Consider the following 20011-nt stretch of genomic DNA (forward strand, 5'->3'; position numbering starts at 1 on the left):
ATGTCAGCACTCTCTGAGAGGCCTCAGGAACATTTGGAACATCATAGCCTGCACTGAAATGAAGGCCAGTGTGTCTGACGCCACACACTCTTTGGAGTCTGTTTGGAGCTCAAGTTCTAGCTTTCTATGATTCTGGATGTAAAAAAAAAAAAAATCTAAAAATCTAAACCATGGCATCGGCAAGATGTGAAAGATATACTTATGGTGCAAAAACTCTTTATCCTAAAACTGCAGATTTGAGATAATATATTTTGAGAGTCTTATCTGTTATTTGAATTAATTGTGAAAAAACTTCAAATATGCAGTGAGGGAAGAGAAAAGGAGTGGATGTTCCTATGGTAAAAAGCCCTGCCTCCGTCCTAGAAAACTTAAAAGATTTGCCACCTGCAGTTAAAATGAAAAATTAGAAAAAGTAGGGACACACTGCTTACAACATATTTAAAAATGACTGTACAGCGACAAAGGTTGGAGATATGTTTTAGAGTTCACTGGGCCTTGTTTTCTGTAGAATTGCCTAAATTCATTATAACAGAAAGAAATGCCACATAGAGAACAGTAAAGAAACGTACAAAGCCAGTCCTATAGGAGCATTCTTCATCCCTCCATTGCTGCGATGGATGCCCAGTTACAGTCTACAGGCCAGCAAGGTAAGAGCAGCCTTAGCTAAAAGTTCACTCTTAAAAGAATCTGTCTCTTCTGATTTAAGGAGTCAAGCACCTGGCAGCCTCTGGTTGTGAACTGGTTTCTGGCTCTGTTATTCCTGCCTGCCCTCAAGCTGCCTCCTTGGAGTTCCTTTCACAGTTGAACGGCTTGTCATGTCAGACCCTCTACTCTATACCCAGACCGCTGTCCTGCTCAGGCACAGCCATCCAGAGCTAGAGAGAGGAAGCAGGGAAAGAAATGATGAGTGGTAGAACAATAGGAGACTAGCGTTTCAAACGACCTCTCCCTTCTCTGCTCTGATATCCTGGGTTAGCTAAGAAACTCTGGCCAACAATAGCACTTGGGTAGTTATCTAAGAAGTAGCTGGTGCTGGTCAGGCCCAGTGGCTCACACCTGTATCCTAGCACTTTGGGAAGCCAAGGCAGGCAGATTGCTTGAGGCCAGGAGTTTAAGACCAGCCTGGCCAACATGGTGAAACTCCATCTCTACTAAAAATAAAAAAATAAAAGAATAAAAAAATTAGCTGGGCATGGTGGCGGGCGCCTGTAATCCCAGCTATTCAGGAGGCTGAGGCAGGAGAATCACTTGAGCTCAGGAGACAGAGGTTGCAGAGAGCTGAGATCACGCCACTACACTCCAGCCTGGGGGACAGACTGAGACTCTGTCTCCAAAAAAAAAAAAGTAGTAGTTGGCACTTTAAGCATCTCCCATTTTCAGTTGAGTTCAGCTCAGCAAACATTAACTAAGTGCCCCACGTATCATGCCCTGTATCTGTACTGAGAGAACAAAGGTCAATGAAATACTGTCCCTAATGCTTAAAAAGTTTCTAGTCTTGCCTGTAATCCCAGCACTTTGGGAGGCGGAGGCGGGCGGATCACAAGGTCAGGAGATCAAGACCATCCTGGCTAACACAGTGAAACCCCGTCTCTACTAAAAAATACAAAAAAATTGGCCGGGCGCGGTGGCTCAAGCCTGTAATCCCAGCACTTTGGGAGGCCGACACGGGCGGATCACGAGGTCAGGAGATCGAGACCATCCTGGCTAACACGGTGAAACCCCGTCTCTACTAAAAATACAAAAAACTAGCGGGGCGCAGTGGCGGCGCCTGTAGTCCCAGCTACTCGGGAGGCTGAGGCAGGAGAATGGCGTGAACCTGGGAGGCGGAGCTTGCAGTGAGCTGAGATCCGGCCACTGCACTCCAGCCTGGGCGACAGAGCAAGACTCCGTCTCAAAAAAAAAAAAAAATTAGCCAGGCATGGTGGCAGGCGCCTGTAGTCCCAGCTACTCGGGAGGCTGAGGCAGGAGAATGTCGTGAATCTGGGAGGCGGAGCTTGCAGTGAGCCGAGATCGCGCCACTGCACTCCAGCCTGGGCAACACAGCGAGACTCCGTCACAAAAAAAAAAAAAAAAAAGTTTCTAGTCTTCCTGTGTTTCATCCCCATTGAGCAGGTAAGTTCTGAATTGAGTTAAGCTCCAAGTCACCCAGAAGGTTAAAGGGGCTTCTGAATCCAAACAGGTAAGATCTGCCACGAGAAACAGGCTCTAAAGAAACACAAGAATCTCTAGAAAATACAGAAGGACTGGCAAACAGCAAGGACCAGCAGCTCAATGGAGAAAGTAAGAATTTTCTCAACACGACACTGCCAGCTGGCCCACAACCACCACCCTTCAAGCTGGAAGGAAGAATGAGCCAGGCCTCTTACTCCTTTTCTCTTCCTCATCATTCCCACACATAGAGAGGGGAAGAGGGAGTCACAGAGCAGCCTCCATACTTCCCAGCCTCAATTCTTGACCCACCACCCCAATCCCGCTTCACTGATGTAGCTCTAGGCAGGTAAGAACTCTACTGAGGGGGCCCCCAAGGTCTCAGGCAGCAACAACAGTTGCTGCTGCTGGGAAATTGACCAGAGGGTTATAGGGAACCCAGCCATATCCACATCCAGCACATACGAGGAAAGAAACGGTGGCACTCACTACTGAAGGATTCTGAATAGAAAGTGTGCAGACTCTGATCCTGAAACTACCATGTGTGATGAGGCTTTGGAGCTCAGCTACTTATCTAACAAGTAATATATACTTGCCTTCGCTGTTTATTTCCAATAACTTAGCTTTCTTCTCCTCATAGGTGTAACATTCGTCATCAGAATCAGAGTCAATCACTACCACGGAGCTGAGGGATGAGACAGGAGAAAAACAAGAGAGAAGTATGAATGCAACAGTCGTCTTTTTCATGGCATTTCTCACCTTTTCTGATCTTGACCACTCGTCAATTTTTTGTTTCCCACAGTAACTCTGTTCCCCTCCTTTGGAACTACTCAATCCTTCCATTCTACCTAATTTTCTATATTTTTCCATCTTCCTACTACATCTTTCCATCTGTCTCACATCCTTCTAAAGAGGAGGAGTCTGTCACATACTGAGAGTGAAAAGAGTTCTGTCCTATTTTATGTATTCAGATAGTTTTGGCACAGGGGAAAAACTGATCAGGGAGCTGTCATCTTTCTTTATCAAGTTTGAGATCCAGTTGTCTGAGAAGGGTAGAGGGCCACAGATGGAGAGAGGCAGCTTCAAAGTAGGGAGTTTCTGTTCAGTGCTACTCTCTGCAGCCCCAAACCAGCACCACCCACTTGAACTGACGGACTGCTCTGGTAGGTGTCAAACTCAGCAGTGCACCTGCACCACCCAGGGTGCCAGTGGTAAGCACCCCTTGGGGTCCTCATCCTCAGCTGATCCTGGTATTTGGCTCAGAAGTTCCAGCAGGATGAAATTGGCCACCTTCCTGTCTCCAAACAGTGTATAGTAAGTATAATATACTTTCATAATGAAAGAAAATATTTAATACACTGTTACAGGACATGTCTGTACCTGCTACAGACACACATGTTCATCTGCTTCCACCATGTTTACCACTTTGACACTGCCAAGTTGATGTGCCTTTGCTATCCTATTGACCACTCCATCCTTAAAACTCTTTTCTTGATTTCTGGGACAAAGTCGTCTTTTGGTTCTCATCTCACCTTTCCATTCACTCCTCCTCACTCACCTTCCTCGACTCAATCCCAGAACTTATCCCCAGCCCTCTCATGCCAATGCAATCAATTATTAATTATACCAGCCCAATCCATTATATTGAGCCCAACTTCTCTTCTGACTTCTAGCTCCACAGTTTCAACTTCCTACCTGGATATCCTGTGGGCAGAGCTGATATCTAGTCAGTATGCAGAGGTACAGCCTTACCAATTTGTTTATTGATGGTGTCTGTCCTGACCAGCAGGCAACCACCCTGACTAATTCCTGCCTGTGCTCTGTTGGTTGTTAGAAAGTTTTGAATATCAGCCCTGCCTACAGGCTCCTTGATTCTAGCATGCCCAAAACCAAACTCATCACCTTCCTGCCAAGTCTACTCTTCCTATAGTATCCCATATATAGACGGCACCTGGGACTGGACCAAGACTTGTGGGCACTCCTTTCAAGCCCCTTAAAACTGATTTTCTTTAAATATTTGTTCACCATCTATCTAGCAGAGGCTGGAAAAAACTATTTTTTCTATTTAAAACTCAGTTACATTTTAAGTTCAAAAACGACTTCATTATGTATAATATTATATACTGGATTACTTCTTAGGTGCCATGATAGAACATTTAAAATATAAATAACAGCAATGGAAATACTCTGCATCTTGACAGTGGTGATCGTTATACTACCGCATATGCTTGTCAAAATCCATCAAACTGTACACCTAAAAAGGGTGAATTTTGCCATATATAAATCATACCTGAATAAACCAGACTTTAGAAATACAATTAATAAAACTGATCATCAATGATTAATAGTTTTATACAATGCATTATTTGGCTCTCGAATTTCAGTTGATTGTAGCTGCTGACTTTATTTATTTATTTATTTATTTATTTATTGAGAGAGTCTCACTCTCACCCAGGCTGGGGCGCAATGGCGCAATCATGGCTCCCTGCAACCTCCCCCTCCAGGTTCAAGTGATTGTCGTGCCTCAGCCTCTTGAGTAGCTGGAATGAGAGGCACATGCCACCACCACACCCTGCTAATTTTTGTATTTTCAGTAAAGACAGGGTTTCACCATGTTGGCCAGGCTGGTCTCGAACTCCTGATCTCAAGCGATCCGCCCACCTTGGCTTCCCAAAGTGCTGGCATTACAGGCATAAGCCACCGTGCCCGGCCTGTAACTGCAGACTTTACATGACATTTCACACATTGGTGTCAGAAGTTGGTGGCTTATATGTTGTAAAAATACTCAACAGAGATAAATCAGAGATAGCCAGAACAAAAATTTTCCCACTTGACAGCACTATTTGGCTTGATGGAGAGAACAAGAATGACCAGTTCACATTTGTACGGTAATTCAAGGAGTCAATGTGGAAAACAGTTATGTAGCACCATACTTCATATTTACTCCAGCAATTTTTTTCAGCACCCCCTACAGTTTGGCACCTGGGAAACACCCCTCCATCAGGATCTGGCTAGAGCAGAGGATTCATTAATAGGAACAGTAGCAGATGAGGCTGAAAGAGAGGTTATGGCCAGATCACAGAAGGCATTAAATATTGGGGTCAACAGCTTGATTTTTCTATTATGAGCTATTTGAATTGGGGATTGATATGATCAAAGCAGTACCTCAGGAGATCCAGCTGCAAGTGGTACACAGACTGGATCAGAAGTAAGAGATCAAGGTGAGGATGCCACTTAAAAAGAAGAAACAAGCTGGGCACGGTGGCTCACACCTGTAATCCCAGCACTTCGGGAGGCCAAGGCAGGTAGATCGCTTGAGGTCAGGAGTTCAAGACAAGCGTGAACAACATGGTGAAACCCCATCTCTACTAAAAACACAAAAATTAGCTGGGCGTGGTGACGTGTGCCTGTAATCCCAGCTACTTGGGAAGCTGAGGAGAAGAATCACCAGAACACAGGAGGTGGAGGCTGCAGTGAGCCGAGATTGCACCACTGCACTCGAACCTAGTCGAGCAAGACTCAGTCTCAAAACAAAACAAAACAAAAAACTAAACTAATCTAAAAATAAAAGGAGTAAACACTGATAAGGGCTAAGACTAGCAGAGCCTGGATGTTAAGGCATAGTTCACAGAGATACCTCAAAGAAGAAACTGACCAGTTAGATAATGGGTCAGGGATAAGGAATCTAATGTTTTGAACCTGGTTATGATGTCAAACAGCCATCATGATCCTGCTGAGAACCACAGAGTCCACAGAGGAAATGTGAAGTTTACTCTTAAATTTCCTCAGCCAGAGCATTGGGTTTTTCCCCCACTTAAAAAAAAAAAAAAAAAAAAAAGTTTCATTAATTCTCCTACTCACCTCGCCTGTCTCTTCACAGCTCTTCTGGTCACAGCTAAATCAGAGAAAGAGGTCATTAGAAAACATCTGAAGCATGATAAAATCTGGTTGCTTATGTCTTTAACTATCTAAAACCAAAGTCTATAAATTAGAGCTGCTTAAAATTTACATCTCCCATGAAAGATAGAAAGGAAATAAAAGTAAGGAAACCCAGAGTCAAAAAAAAAAAAAGAGAAAAGGAAGTAAGTTGGAAAAGAAGCAGAGAACCTCCTCCACTCCTGACAGAGGGGAAATTTCATTTCACCAACCTAAAGAGAGCCCTAGAGGTGACAAACTTAGAACCAACTTAGGCCAGACATCCCAAATCACAGCTGAGTCATCTCTACAAAGACACTTCAAAATGTTCCCACTACGAGTGAACTCTACTTACAAGACCCACTGGTGTCACCACTCCTTGACCGCACATTAAGGATGCGACTGCAAAAATACAAGAGGTACTTTATAAAAGGAGAGCTGCCGGCACCGTAAGCAACCAAATATCAAAAATCCCAAATAAGTGAACAAAACAACCAATCAGAATTCCTGAAATGCAAAAAAAGTTTTAAGGGCTTTAAGCCCTTAGGAAATTAGGATCACAACAGCACAAGTGAACAAAAATTGGAAGCAATGAGCTACTCTGACTTTACTGCTGAATCAAAGACAGGGGAAGAACCTTAGCTGAGTATCATTAGCTATCAGTGAGAAGCCTATTTTCTGCCAAGTAATTTATTTCTATTTAAAAGTATGAAAGTGACGCCAGGCATGGAGGCTCATGCATATAATCCCACCAACTCAGGAGGCTGAGCAGGGAGGATGGCTTGAGCCCAGGAATTCAAGGTTGCAGTAAGCTATGATGGTGCCACCGCACTGCAGTGTGGGTGACACAGCAAGACTCTGTCTCTAGAAAAAAAAAAAAAAAGACATGAAAGTGAGTCTATCACCCAGGCTGGAGTGCAGTGGCGCAATCTCGGCTCGCTGCAAGCTCCGTCTCCCAGGGTCACGCCATTCTCCTGCCTCAGCCTCCCAAGTAGCTGGGAATACAGGCGCCTGCCACCACACCCGGCTAATTTTTTGTATTTTTAGTAGAGAAGGGGTTTCACCGTGTTAACCAGGATGGTCTTGATCTCCTGACCTCGTGATCCGCCTGCCTTGGCCTCCCAAAGTGCTGGGATTACAGGCGTGAGCCACCGCACCTAGCCGAAAGTGAGTCTTAAGAAAGGGGCCTTGGTGGAAACGACTTGAGGAAGAGGAGATTGCAGTCAAAAATTCAAAGGGCAAAAGGGCAAGGAGGTCCCCTTTCCGGGTGTACTTCTTGGAGACAACCTACTGTTTGGGATTGCTATCTAGGTAAATGGATAAGTACTGAACTCCGTTTCATAGGGAGCCAGTGAACGGATGGTTTCTAAGCTGCCACTGCTCCCTGCAGTGAGCCATGATGCTGGGGCCTCTTGCTTCTCCACCTCATCTGCCAGGGGCCCCAGCACTCACTCTCCACTGCTCTGTGGCAGGCTACTTTGCCTCCTGCCATCGCTTACCAGACAGCTATGCGCCTGAGGTGAAGCCAAGCACTTCCTGCTCGGAACCCTTCAGCTCACCAGACAGCAGCCGGCTGGACATCCACTGTCAGCCAGATCCAAACTCCAGACCAGAGGAGTCACACTGCAGTGACCCCACTGCCACTCCTCCGATGTGGCGCCTGGCTACATCATAGGTCATCTTGTTACTAGTTATTGTGACACATAGTCCACAGAGGATATCAAAATGCTAAAGGAGGGGGATCTAATAGCTATAAGGAAGTCCAGGTTCTACGTATTAAAAGTTAGACTTCGGCCAGGCGCCGTGGCTCACGCCTGTAATCCCAGCACTTTGGGAGGCAGATGTGGGTGGATCACTTGAGGTCAGGAGTTCAAGACCGGCCTGACCAACATGGTGAAACCCTGTCTCTACTAAAAATACAAAAATTAGCTGGGCATGGTAGTGTGTGCCTATAATCCCAGCTACTCTGGAGGCTGAGGCAGAAGAATCACTTGAACCTGGGAGGTGGAGGTTGCAGTGAGCTGAGATCGTGCCACTGCATTCCAGCCTAGGCAACAGAGCAAGACTCGGTCTCAAAAAAAAATAAAAATAAAAACTAAAGTAAACTAAAAATAAAACTAAAGTGGAGTAAACACTAATAAGGGCTTAGACTAGTAGTGCCTGGATGTTAAGGCATAGTTCACAGAGATTCCTCAAAGAAGAAACTGACCAGTTAGATAATGGGGTCAGGGATAAGGAATCTAATGTTTTGAACCTGGTTGTGATGTCAAACAGCCATCATGATCCTGCTGAGAACCACAGAGTGTCCACAGAGGAAATGTGAAATTCACTCTTAAATTTCCTTAGACAGAGAATGGGGATTTTTCCCGCTTAATCAAAAAAAAAAAAAAAAAAAAAAGTCAAGTATCATTAATTCTTCTACTCACCTGACCTGTCTCCTTGGAACTGTTCTGGCCACAGCTAAATCAGAGAAAGAGGGCATTAAGAAAACATCTGAGGCATGATAAAATCTGGTTTCCTACATCTTGAACTCCCTAAAACCAAAGTCTATAAATGAGAGCTGCTTAAAATGTACATCTCCCATGAAACATAGAAAGCAAATAAAAGTAAGGAAACCCGGAGCCAAAAAAAAAAAGAGGAAAAGAAGTAAGTTGGAAAAAAGGCGGAGAACCTCCTCCACTCCTGACGGTAAGGAAATTTCATTTCACCAACCTAAAGAAAGCCCTAGAGGTGATAAACTTAGAACTAACTTAGGCCAGACATCCCAAATCACAGTTGAGTCATCTCTACAAAGACACTTCAAAATGTTCCTGCTTTGAGTGGACTCTACTTACAAGACCCACTGGTGTCATCACTGCTTGACTGAACATTAGGATGTAACTGCAAAAATACAAGAGATACTTTATAAAAGGAGGGCTATCGACAGCATAAGCAATCAAATATCAAAAATCCCAAATAAGTGAACAAAACAACCAATCAGAATTCCTGAAATGCAAAAAGGTTTTAAGGGTTTTAACCCCGTAGGAAACTAGGATCACAATAGCACAAGTGAACAACAATTGGAAGCAATGAGCTGCTCAGTCTTTACTGCTGAATCAAAGACAGGGGAAGAATGTTAGCTGAGTATCATTAGCTATCAGTGAAAAGCCTGTTTTCTGCCAAGTAATTTATTTCCCTTTAACGGTATGAAAGCGACACTAGGCATGAAGGCTCACGCCTGTAATCCCACCAACTTGGGAGGCTGAGGGGGGGAGGATTACTTGAGTCCAGGAATTCAAGGTTGCAGTGAGCTATGATGGTGCCACTGCACTGCAATGTGGGCGACACAGCATGACCCTGTCTCTAAAAAAATAAAAAATAAAAAATAAAGACATGAAAGTGAGTCTTGGGAAAGGGGCCTCGGTGGAAATGAACGGACGGTTTCTAAGCTGCCACTGCTCCCTGCAGTGAGCCACGATGCTGGGGCGTCTTGCTTCTCCACCTCATCTGCCAGGGGCCCCAGCACTCACTCTCCACTGCTCTGTGGCAGGCTACTTTGCCTCCTGCCATCGCTTACCAGACAGCTATGTGCCTGAGGTGAAGCCAACCACTTCCTGCTTGGAACCCTTCAGCTCACCAGACAGCAGCCAGCTGGACATCCACTGTCAGCCAGATCCAAACTCCAGTCCAGAGGAGTCACACTGCAGTGACCCCACTGCCACTCCTCCGATGTGGCGCCTGGCTACATCATAGGTCATCTTGTTACTAGTTATTGTGACACATAGTCCACAGAGGATATCAAAATGCTAAAGGAGGGGGATCTAATAGCTATAAGGAAGTCCAGGTTCTACATATTAAAAGTTAGACTTCGGCCGGGTGCAGTGTCTCACGCTTGTAATCCCAGCACTTTGGGAGGCCAAGGCAGTTGCATTGCTTGAGGTCAGGAGCTCAAGATCAGCCTGACCAACATGGCGAAACCCCATCTCTACTGAAAATACAAAAATTAGCCAGGCCTATTAGTGTGCGCCTGTAATCCCAGCTACTCGGGAGGCTGAGGCAGGAGCATCACTTGAACCCAGGAGGCAGAGATTGCAGTAAGCCGAGAGCCGAGATCCACGCCACTGCACTCCAGCCTGGGCCACAGAGCAAGACTCCATCAAAAAAAAAAAAAAGTTAGACTTAGCCACTTCTTTAAGGCTTTTCATTTGGCCTAGAGGCTGATACTGCACTGCCTGTATACTTTTCCAATCTTTCAAAATACAGATGGCTCAACTCCTTGATTAAACTTCCTATGCATTTCTCAACCACTGTACATTAGACTTACTTAGTAGTAGACTTCAAGTTTTTTTCTTTAATCAGGAAAGAAACCTTTTGCTGGGTGTATGGTTTCCCACGTATAGGTCAGTATGTGATGTTAGTGTCAGTAAACAGCACCATATATTATATAAACTAACAGCTGATTCAGACTTCATCCATCTTCTTATATACTTTTGTGTTACAAACACATCTATTTTTTGAGAGGTCAGGCAAAAGGAACAAAGGATCAACATGAGGCAGAAAGTTACATGACAGAGAGCCCCACCCAAATCCCTAATGGCAAAATATCAAATTCCAGGTGAGATAGTAACCAACAGTGAAGTAGTCCAAGGAAAGCACTAAGGAAGAAATACATGGTCAAAAAGAAGGCAGATTTTGTTTGGCATCTTTTCCAAGTGATAGTCACCACCAGGGGAACAAGTCCCTAAAATGTATTCCAAGGCTCATGTTACTATTACTACAAAATATATGCAGGTGGCTGAATGCAGTGGCTCACGCTTGTAATCAGCACTTTGGGAGGCTAAGGCGGGAGGATTACTTGAGCCCAGGAGTTCAAGACCAGCCTGGGCAACATGATGAAACCATCTCCAAAAAAAAAAAAAATTAAAAAGTGAGGCTGGAGAGTTGCTTCAGCCCAAGAGGTCGGGGCTGCAGTGAGCCATGATAGCGCCACTGCAGTCCCACCTGGGTGATGGGAGTGAGACCTTGTCTCAAAAAAAAGGAAAATATACGCAGGCTAGCTGACATGTTAAGAATCGGGGAAAAAGAAAAAAGGAGGCTGGGTGCAGTGGCTCACGCCTATAATCCCAGCACTTTGGGAGGCTGAGGTGGGCGATCACCTGAGGTCAGGAGTTTGAGACCAGCTGGGCCAAGGTAGTGAAATCCCGACTCTACTAAAAAATACAAAATTTAGCTGGGTGTGGTAGCACATGCCTGCAGTCCAAGTTCTCGGGAGGCTGAGGCAGGAGAATCACTTGAACCCTGGAGGCAGAGGTTGCAGTAAGCCAAGATTGCACCACTGCACTCCAGCCTGGGCGACAGAGTAAGACTCTGTCTCAAAAAAAAAAGGAAATATATGCAGGCCAGGTACGCTGTAGTCCCAGTTATGCATGGGGTAGGAGAGGATTGTATGAGCCCAGGAGTTGAAGGCCTCAGTGCACCATGATCACACCTGTGAATACCAACTGCACTCTGGCCTGGGAAATACAGCGAGACCCCCACTACACCTCGTTAAAAAAAATATATGCATTGAAGGAAGAAGAACCAGAACTCTATCATGAAAGGACTAAGAAATAACATTGGAAGGCTTTAAAGATACATTTGAAAAAAAAAACAAAAAACCTCAAAAACTGTAGAAGAGCTGGGAGCAGTGGCTCACGCCTATAATCCCAACACTTTGGGAGGTCGAGGCCGGAGGATCACTTGGAAGCAGGAATTCAAGATTAGCGTGGGCACCATAGCGAGACTCTGTCTTTACAAAAAATATTTTTAAATTAGCTGGATGTGGGATCCTCCTAGCTACTCAGGAGGATCCCTTGAGCCCAGGAGTTCGAGGCTGCAGTGAGCTATGATGGCATCACTGCACTCCCACCTGGCTGACAAAGAAAAAAAAAAAACTTTAAAAAAACAACTTATAAAAGATAAAAAGAAGATCTATTTATCTTATTTTATTTTATTTATTTATGAGGCAGAGTCTCGCTCTGTCACCCAGGCTGCAGTGCAGTGGTGCAATCTCGACTCACTGCAACCTCCACCTCCTGAGTTCAAGTGATTCTTCTGCCTCAGCCTGTGGAGTAGCTGGAATTACATGCGTGTGCCACCACGGCCAGCTCATTTTTGTATTTTTAGTAGAGATGGGGTTTTACCATGTTGGCCAGGCTGGTCTTGAACTCCTGACCTCAGGTGATCTGCCCGCCTTGGCCTCCCGAAGTGCTAGAATTACAGGTGTGAGCCACTGCACCTGGCCAGATCCCTCCTTTAAAACTTTAAAAGGCCATAAATCATAAAGATTATGTATGCTTTTATATGACTACAGAAAAATCTCTAGAAGAAACACTGCCAAATTATTCAAAAATATTACCTTAGAAGAATGGGAGGATGCATGCATGTGAAGGCAGACTTTCAATTTTTACTTTATATGCTTCTGTACTGTTTATTTTCACCACAGACCTATATTCCCTTAGTAATTTTTACAACTCAATAAATACGTTATAATATGATGAGGATATCTACGGTTCATTCATTCACTAATTTGACATTTATCAAGCATCTACTATATACTTGGTACTGGGGCTACGAAAAAGAAAAAAAAGAATGACTTCCAGGGATCTCACAGTCCAGTAGCAAAGACAAAAACAAATAGACAATATTCATGAGCCTTATTCTAGAACAACAGAAATCAGAAACTGCATTTTTGGCTGGACGCAGTGGCTCACACCTGTAATCCCAGCGATTTAGGATGCCAAGGTGGGTGGATCCCTTGAACCCAGGAACTCTAGACCAGCCTGGCCAACATGGCGAAACCCCATCTCTACTAAAAAGACAAAAATTTTAATAGCCAGGCATGGTGGCATACACCTGTAATCCCAGCTACTGGGGAGGCTGAGGAACAAGAATCACTTGAACCCAGGAGGCAGAGGTTGCAGTGAGTTTGCAGTGAGCCGAGATTGTGCCACTGCACTCCAGCCTGGGCGACAGAGCAAAACTGTTTAAAAAAAAAAAAAAAAAAAATCCAACAAACTGCATTTTTAACAAGCACCCCCACTTTCAGGAACACCAGTTAAGTGTGACAGCCTTCTTTTCCTTGAAATCAGGAATTGAAAATATCAATAGAATGCTAATTAAGTAACTTTGGCATTGTCAAGAAATTTAAAACATAGCCAACCCACTAGGTGACCCACTTGCTTTTCTGATTATTTTAAATTCAGCCTAAAAGGATAATTTTTAAAACACAATATTTCTGCATATCATCAAGGCTATCTTGTAATAGTAGTGACAAAACAAAGAATCTTGCTTGGGCTAAAAAAGACTAGTCAGTGGGCATCAGAGAGTACTAATTAGGCTTATCAATGAAAATCAGACCCCCACCGCTTGCATTATGCATTTCAGTACAACTTCTGCCTTTGAAGTGCCAATCCCTCCTTCCCCACCCCCTTCACTGTGTTAATGACCTTGTCTCATAAGACACTAGGATAATAGAAGGAGTTCAAGAGCAGCCTGGCCAACATGGTGAAACCCCATCTCTACTAAAAATACAAAAATTAGCCAGGTGTGGTGGCAGGCGCCTGTAATCCCAGCTACTTGGGAGGCTGAGGAAAGAGAATCGCTTAAACCCAGGAGGCGGAGGTTGCAGTGAGCCGAGATCACTAGGCGACAAGAGTGAAACTCCGTCTCAGAAAAAAAAAAAAAAATACAGCCCTACTCATCTCAGTCAATGGCACCACCATCTATCCAGTAATGCCAAGAACTTAGGAGTTATCCTTGATTTCTTTCTTTCCCTTACCTCCCATATCCAATCCATCTGCAAGACCTGTTGGCTCCACTTCTCTAATATATTTTATCTAATCTAAGATATTATTATATATACCTCCTCCATGAAAGAAAAAAAACACTACTAAACTACAACCTACCATCAAATGTATGATACATGCCAATTTCAGAATGCGAAAATGTGAAAAGACATCTCCGAATTTATGAACTACAATATATTACATATTCATCCAAATCTCTCCAACTCCACTAGTAGTACCCTACTCTAAGCCACTATCACTTCTAGACTTTTATAATACCAAGTTCTTGGGACTCAGTTGAAAAAAACAACAACATTTATTTCATAGGGCTATTGTGGAAAGTAAACAAGATCCTGTCTACCCTCCTCTGTACTTCTGTACTCGTATGGCATCATGCACTTCTGCCCATCGCAGCGTTTATCACACTTTACTACCTGTTTACATGTTTCTAACCCCCACCCCAGACACTAAGCAATGCAAGGCACATTGTTCCATACAAAGTCAGGATTCAGTAAGTATTTTTTAAATGAATGAATGTATGAATGAATCTCAAGAGTGATTCCAAAGACCCCTTCTATTATTTTCCACCCCCTAAAAAAACCTCAAGTTGTGAAAGAATTCCGCCTACTAGATCTCACTAAGTAATAATTTTCTGTGTGTAAAAATGTAATTACACATATATGCCCATCTATGTGAAGGTTCGAGGTAAAGAGTCAGCCCAAAATAAAAAACAAAAAAGCTAACGATCTTATCTTCATTAACGAAAATACAATGCCCACATCAAGGGAAGTAGCAATCCCAATTTGGAGCTAAGATGGGTTAGAGACTGGCAGCTTGGTGTCTGGCCTCAAGGGCCATCTCCAACCGGAAGCCCAAGATCTGCTTTTTGGACCTGTAGCTTCAGAAACTCAGATTTATCAATTCTTCATCAAATGCTAAAGGCATGACTCCTGTCAACCAAATTCACAAGGGGCTAATAAAACACATAACCCATTTACCTCTCAGGACAACTGAGACCAACAATCCACCCTGGGTACTCCCTATTTGAGGGCAAGTGACTGAGGGTCATGGAGCTGCAATTTGACCTTTTGTTTTTTTTCTTTTTTTTTGAGACAGGGTTTCGCTCCCGTCGCCCAGGCTGAAGTGCAACGGCGCAATCTCAACTCACTGCAACCTCCACCTGCCGGGCTCAAGCAATTCTCCCGCCTTAGCGCCCCAAGTAGCCTCCTAGACTCAAGCCATCCGCCCACCTTAGCCTCCCAAAGCGCCAGGATTACAGGTGTGAGCCACTGGGCTTGGCCACCTTTTGCATTTTTGATCACACACATAATTTTTTTTTTTTTTTTTTTAGATGGAGTCTCGCTCTGTCACCCAGGCTGGAGTGCAGTGGTACGATCTTGGCTCACTGTAAGCTCTGCCTCCCAGGTTCACGACATTCTCCCACCTCAGCCTCCTGAGTAGCTGGGACTACAGGCGCCTGCCACACACCCGGCTAAATTTGTTTTTGTATTTTTAGTAGAGATGGGGGTTTCACCATGTTAGCCAGGATGGTCTCGATCTCCTGACCTCATGATCCACCCGCCTCAGCCTCCCAAAGTGCTGGCATTACAGGCATGAGACACTACGCTCAGCTATTAATTTAATTTTTAAATTAAATGTTACGAGGCTGGGTACGGCAGTCACGCCTACAATCCCAGCACTTTGGGAGGCTAAAGCAGGCAAATCGCTTGAGTCCAGGAGTTCTAGACTAGCCTGGGCAACTTGGCGGCGAAACCACATCTCTACAATAAAATACAAAAATTAGCTGGGCATGGTGGTGCATCTGTAGTCTCAGCTACTCTGAAGGCTGAGGTGGGAGGATCACTTGAGACCAGAAGGCAGAGGTTGCAGTGAGTCATGATCATGCCACTGCACTCCAGCCTGGGTGACAGAGTAATACCGTCTCAAACAAACAACAAAAAAATTAAATACTACGAATAGCACCTTTGGACATTTAATTGGCTTCATAAACTGGATTTTCCTATGCTTGGTTGCCAAAAATCAAATTACTCAATCAAAAGTATGTCCAGCTATGCACAGTGGCTCACACCTGTCATCCCAGCACTTTGGGAGGCCAAGGCAGGTGGATCACTTGAGGCCAGGAGTTCGAGACCAGCCTGGCCAACATGGTGAAACCCTATCTCTACTAAAAATACAAAAAAAATGAGCCAGGCATAGTGGCACATGCCTATAATCCCAGCATTTTGGGAGGTCAAGGCGGATGGATCACTTGAGGCCAGTAGTTCAAGACCAGCCTGGCCAACATGGTGAAATCCCTTCTCTACTAAAAATACAAAAAAAAATTAAGCGGGCGTGGTGGCATGCACCTGTAATCCCAGCTACTCAGGAGGCTGAGGCACGAAAATTGCTTAAACCCAGGAGGCAGAGGCTGCAGTGAGCTGAGATCGCACGACTGCACTCCATCCTTGACAACAGAGCAAGACTCTGTCTCAAAAAAAAAAAAATCTAAAAGTATGTCCAATTTTATAGCTCTTGGTACATCTGCTTAATCATTTCTAAAGGGTTGTGTCAGTTTGTGATGTCAGCAGCATTACTATAATAAGATTAAATATTTTAAATTTGCTAATAAATGATTTTTAAATTAGCATTCCTTTTTATTGTTAAGACGTATATTTTCCAATGTTGGCTTCATTCTTTTGCTAATCCCCTCCACCCCTCCCCGCTTTTTTAAACAAAAATAGAGATGAGGTCTTGCTATGTTGCCCAGGCTGGTTTCAAACTCGTAAGCTCCAGCATTCTTCCTGCCTCAGCCTCCCAAAGTGCTAGGATTACAGGCGTGAGCCACCCCCCCCCCCATTTTTAATAACTATGGCAAAATAATGTTTACCAGGTCGTTTTTTTTCTAACTAATAAAGAACTCTGAAAACAGCAGTGAGTGACACTCTGTCTTGTTCTTCCCGGAGACAATCTTTCTTATTTATCCTTCTAGAAAGTTAAGTGTAAGCACACATCAGAACAAGTACACACACCATTTTCTCTCTTTTTTTTTTTACAAATAATATTATGCTATATGCATTGTACTGCAACTTGCATTTTTCACTTTATATTTCTTCGTAGTCTTTTCATTATCAGTACACATAGCTCTCACCACATTTTTGCAATGAACCATAATTTATTCAACTAGACCTTAGGACATTTCAGCTCTTTTCAAATTTGTGCTATTACAAACAGTGCTGCAATGAATGTTCTTGTACATATTTCTCTATGTCCTGGTAATTAAATCATATATCCTTCTTTCACAAAAGCGAACAAAGACAAAATAACCTGTAATTGTCTGTATATGATTACATGAACATGGAGAAAAGTATGGAAGGCTAGCTACATAAATATTTAGCATGGGTTATAGGGAGAAAGGCATGGGAGAAGGGGGGGAAAAAGTCAAGAAAAAATAGGACTGAATTATAATTACTGAATTACACATATGATATAATCACATTTATGCACTCATGTATATGGGAGTACAAGTATCAAGAAATTAAATAAAATTATTTTAAAAGAAAAAGTCTCAGTAGTGGAACTGCTACTTCAAAGGACATGGGCATTTAAAATGTGATACTGCCAGACAGCCCTCCAGAAAGGTTATACCAAATATATACTCCCACAAGAGTGTAGGAGATTTTCTGTTTTCCTATAAATTGACAACACTGTACGGTATCATAAAACTTTTTGCAAATTTATAAAAAATGGTATCTCATTTTAAAAGTTATCATTTCTTTACTTTCCAAGTGGGAGAAAAAAATAAATAATAAGATTTATCATTCCTTTAATGAGAAGCAATATAATTAAAGTTATCACTTATTTAATGAGAAGCAATATAATTAAAAGCTGAATTTTTTTTTTTTTTTTTTTGGAGAGAGGGTCTCACTTGGGTTGCAGAGGCTGGAGTGTAGTGGCGCAATCTCGGCTCACTGTTGCCTCGACTTCCCGGGCTCAGGTGATTCTCCTACCTGAGCCTCCTGAGTAGCTGGGACTACAGGTGCGGCCGCCATGCCCAGCTAATTTTTTTATTTTTTGTAGAGGCACGGAGTTTCACCATCTTGCCCAGGCTGGTCTCAGGACTCAAGTGATCCGCCCGCCTCTGCCTCCCAAAGTGTGCCCAGCCAAAGCTGAAAATTTTAATGTCTGAGGTCCGTTTCTATTTTTTTTTCCCTAGACAGCTACCTTCTAATATTGTCATATTCCATGCGTTTGTTCACCTTTTTCTAAATTACTTATTTATAGAAAGCTTTTTGTTAAGGAAAATAGCCTTTATATATGTATACAAATATTTTTCCACTTTATTTACCATATATTTTGTTTGATATCAAACTTAGACCTTTCTACTCCAAAACTATTAGAACAAAATCCATCTGTTGTTTTCTAACATTTTAATGGTTTCATTTTTTATTTTAAAATATTTGATCCATTTGTAATTTATTTTGGCATAAGGAATAATAAAGCAAAAACCCAAGTCTCATTTTTTTCCAAATGGTTAGCCAGTTATCCTCAAATGGTTTATTGACTAATCCATATTTTTCCCCATTGATTTGAAATGTCATTTTTCTTGTTTAGTAAATTTTCTTATGTACTTAGGTCTATTTCCAGACTTTCTGTTGGTTTGTACCTTCCCCCATATCATACTCTTAAATGCGGATCTGTGAGGGAAGAAAACAGGGTAGTGTTCCAGAAGAGAAAAAACTTAGAGACAGGCAGCTATCTTAAAAATAGCTCCTGATCACATCACTGCACTCCAACCTGGGCAACAGAGCAGACCCTGTCTCTCACACACACACACACACACAAAAATACCTCATGTTGGAAGCTCTCTGAACCTTTATTGGTTCAGGGTGCATCTCCATAAAAAAATTTAAAACAAAAACACCTTGTGTTATCATGGAGAAGAAAAATACTTGTGTACCTCTAGAGGGCAGCACTATCGATACTGGCGTGGAACAACAGGTTTTAATTGCATCAGAATGAAGAACTTTCTAGAAACCACATATATCAATGATGCACTGTTGCCTCAAGTGTCATCATTTCCTGGCCACTAGCAGAGAATTACATAGGATTCATAAATTTCATAGGAGGCTGGACTCCTAGTTTGTAAAATCCTTCTTTTTTTTTTTTTTTTTTGTTGAGACGGGGTCTCGCTCTGTCGCCCAGGCTGGAGTGCAGTGGCCAGATCTCAGCTCACTGCAAGCCCCGCCTCCCGGGTTTACGCCATTCTCCTGCCTCAGCCTCCCGAGTAGCTGGGACTACAGGCGCCCGCCACCTCGCCCGGCTAGTTTTTTTTTTTTTTTAGTAGAGACGGGGTTTCACCGTGTTAGCCAGGATGGTCTCGATCTCCTGACCTCGTGATCCGCCGTCTCGGCCTCCCAAAGTGCTGGGATTACAGGCTTGAGCCACCGCGCTCGGCCTGTAAAATCCTTCTTTACAATTCTCATTTTATGACAAACCAAGTTATACGCTCTATAGATACTAAAGGAAATAAACATACTTCTCGAGAAAGCTGTTCTGCCAATACGGTTAAGACTAAACTAAAAGAAACCATAACTTTCCAAATCTCACCAATCCTCGTCCTCCTCTGGGTCTTGCAAACGGGGCAGCTCTTCTTTGTACCCATCCATGTCTGTAGTGAAGACAAAAATACACTTTCTTAAGAAAGCCAGAACTCGGCCAGGCACAGTGGCTCACGTCTGTAATCCTAGCACTTTGGGAGGCCGAGGCAGGCAGATCACGAGGTCGGGAGATCGAGACCATCCTGGCTAAGATGGTGAAACCCCGTCTCTAAAAATACAAAAAATTTAGCCGGGTGTGGTGGTGGGCGCCTGTAGTCCCAGCTACTCAAGAGGCCTCATGAGGCAGGAGAATGGCGTGAACCCTGGAGGCAGAGCTTGCAGTGAGCCAAGACTGTGCCACTGCACTCCAGCCTGGAAAACAGAGCTAGACTCCATCTCAAAAAAAAAAAAAAAGAAAGCCAGAACTCAAAACCAGAGACATCTCACATTCTGCATTTATCTTTGGGTATCTTCCCCACCTTAAAGCCGAAAAACGTTGCTCTGCAAAATGAAAAGTATTTAAATTTGTTTTATTGCAAACTTCCC

General features: G+C 43.4%; 1 protein-coding gene across 1 annotated transcript in view; it reads right to left on the reverse strand.

Annotated features, from left to right (window-relative positions):
* The window catches only part of GCNA (germ cell nuclear acidic peptidase), a 33337-nt gene extending 13681 nt beyond the window's left edge, over positions 1-19656 (reverse strand). The window contains 7 exon segments of the mRNA XM_033201296.1: positions 2745-2833; positions 6010-6043; positions 6419-6465; positions 8490-8523; positions 8898-8936; positions 8939-8943; positions 19476-19656. Of these exon segments, the coding sequence (XP_033057187.1) occupies positions 2745-2833; positions 6010-6043; positions 6419-6465; positions 8490-8523; positions 8898-8936; positions 8939-8943; positions 19476-19534 (307 nt within the window). The 5' untranslated portion in view covers positions 19535-19656.
* Between the last annotated feature and the right edge of the window lie 355 nt (positions 19657-20011).

Source organism: Trachypithecus francoisi, unplaced genomic scaffold (genome assembly GCF_009764315.1).
Source record: "Trachypithecus francoisi isolate TF-2019V2 unplaced genomic scaffold, Tfra_2.0 Lachesis_group6, whole genome shotgun sequence".
NCBI lineage: Eukaryota > Metazoa > Chordata > Mammalia > Primates > Cercopithecidae > Trachypithecus > Trachypithecus francoisi.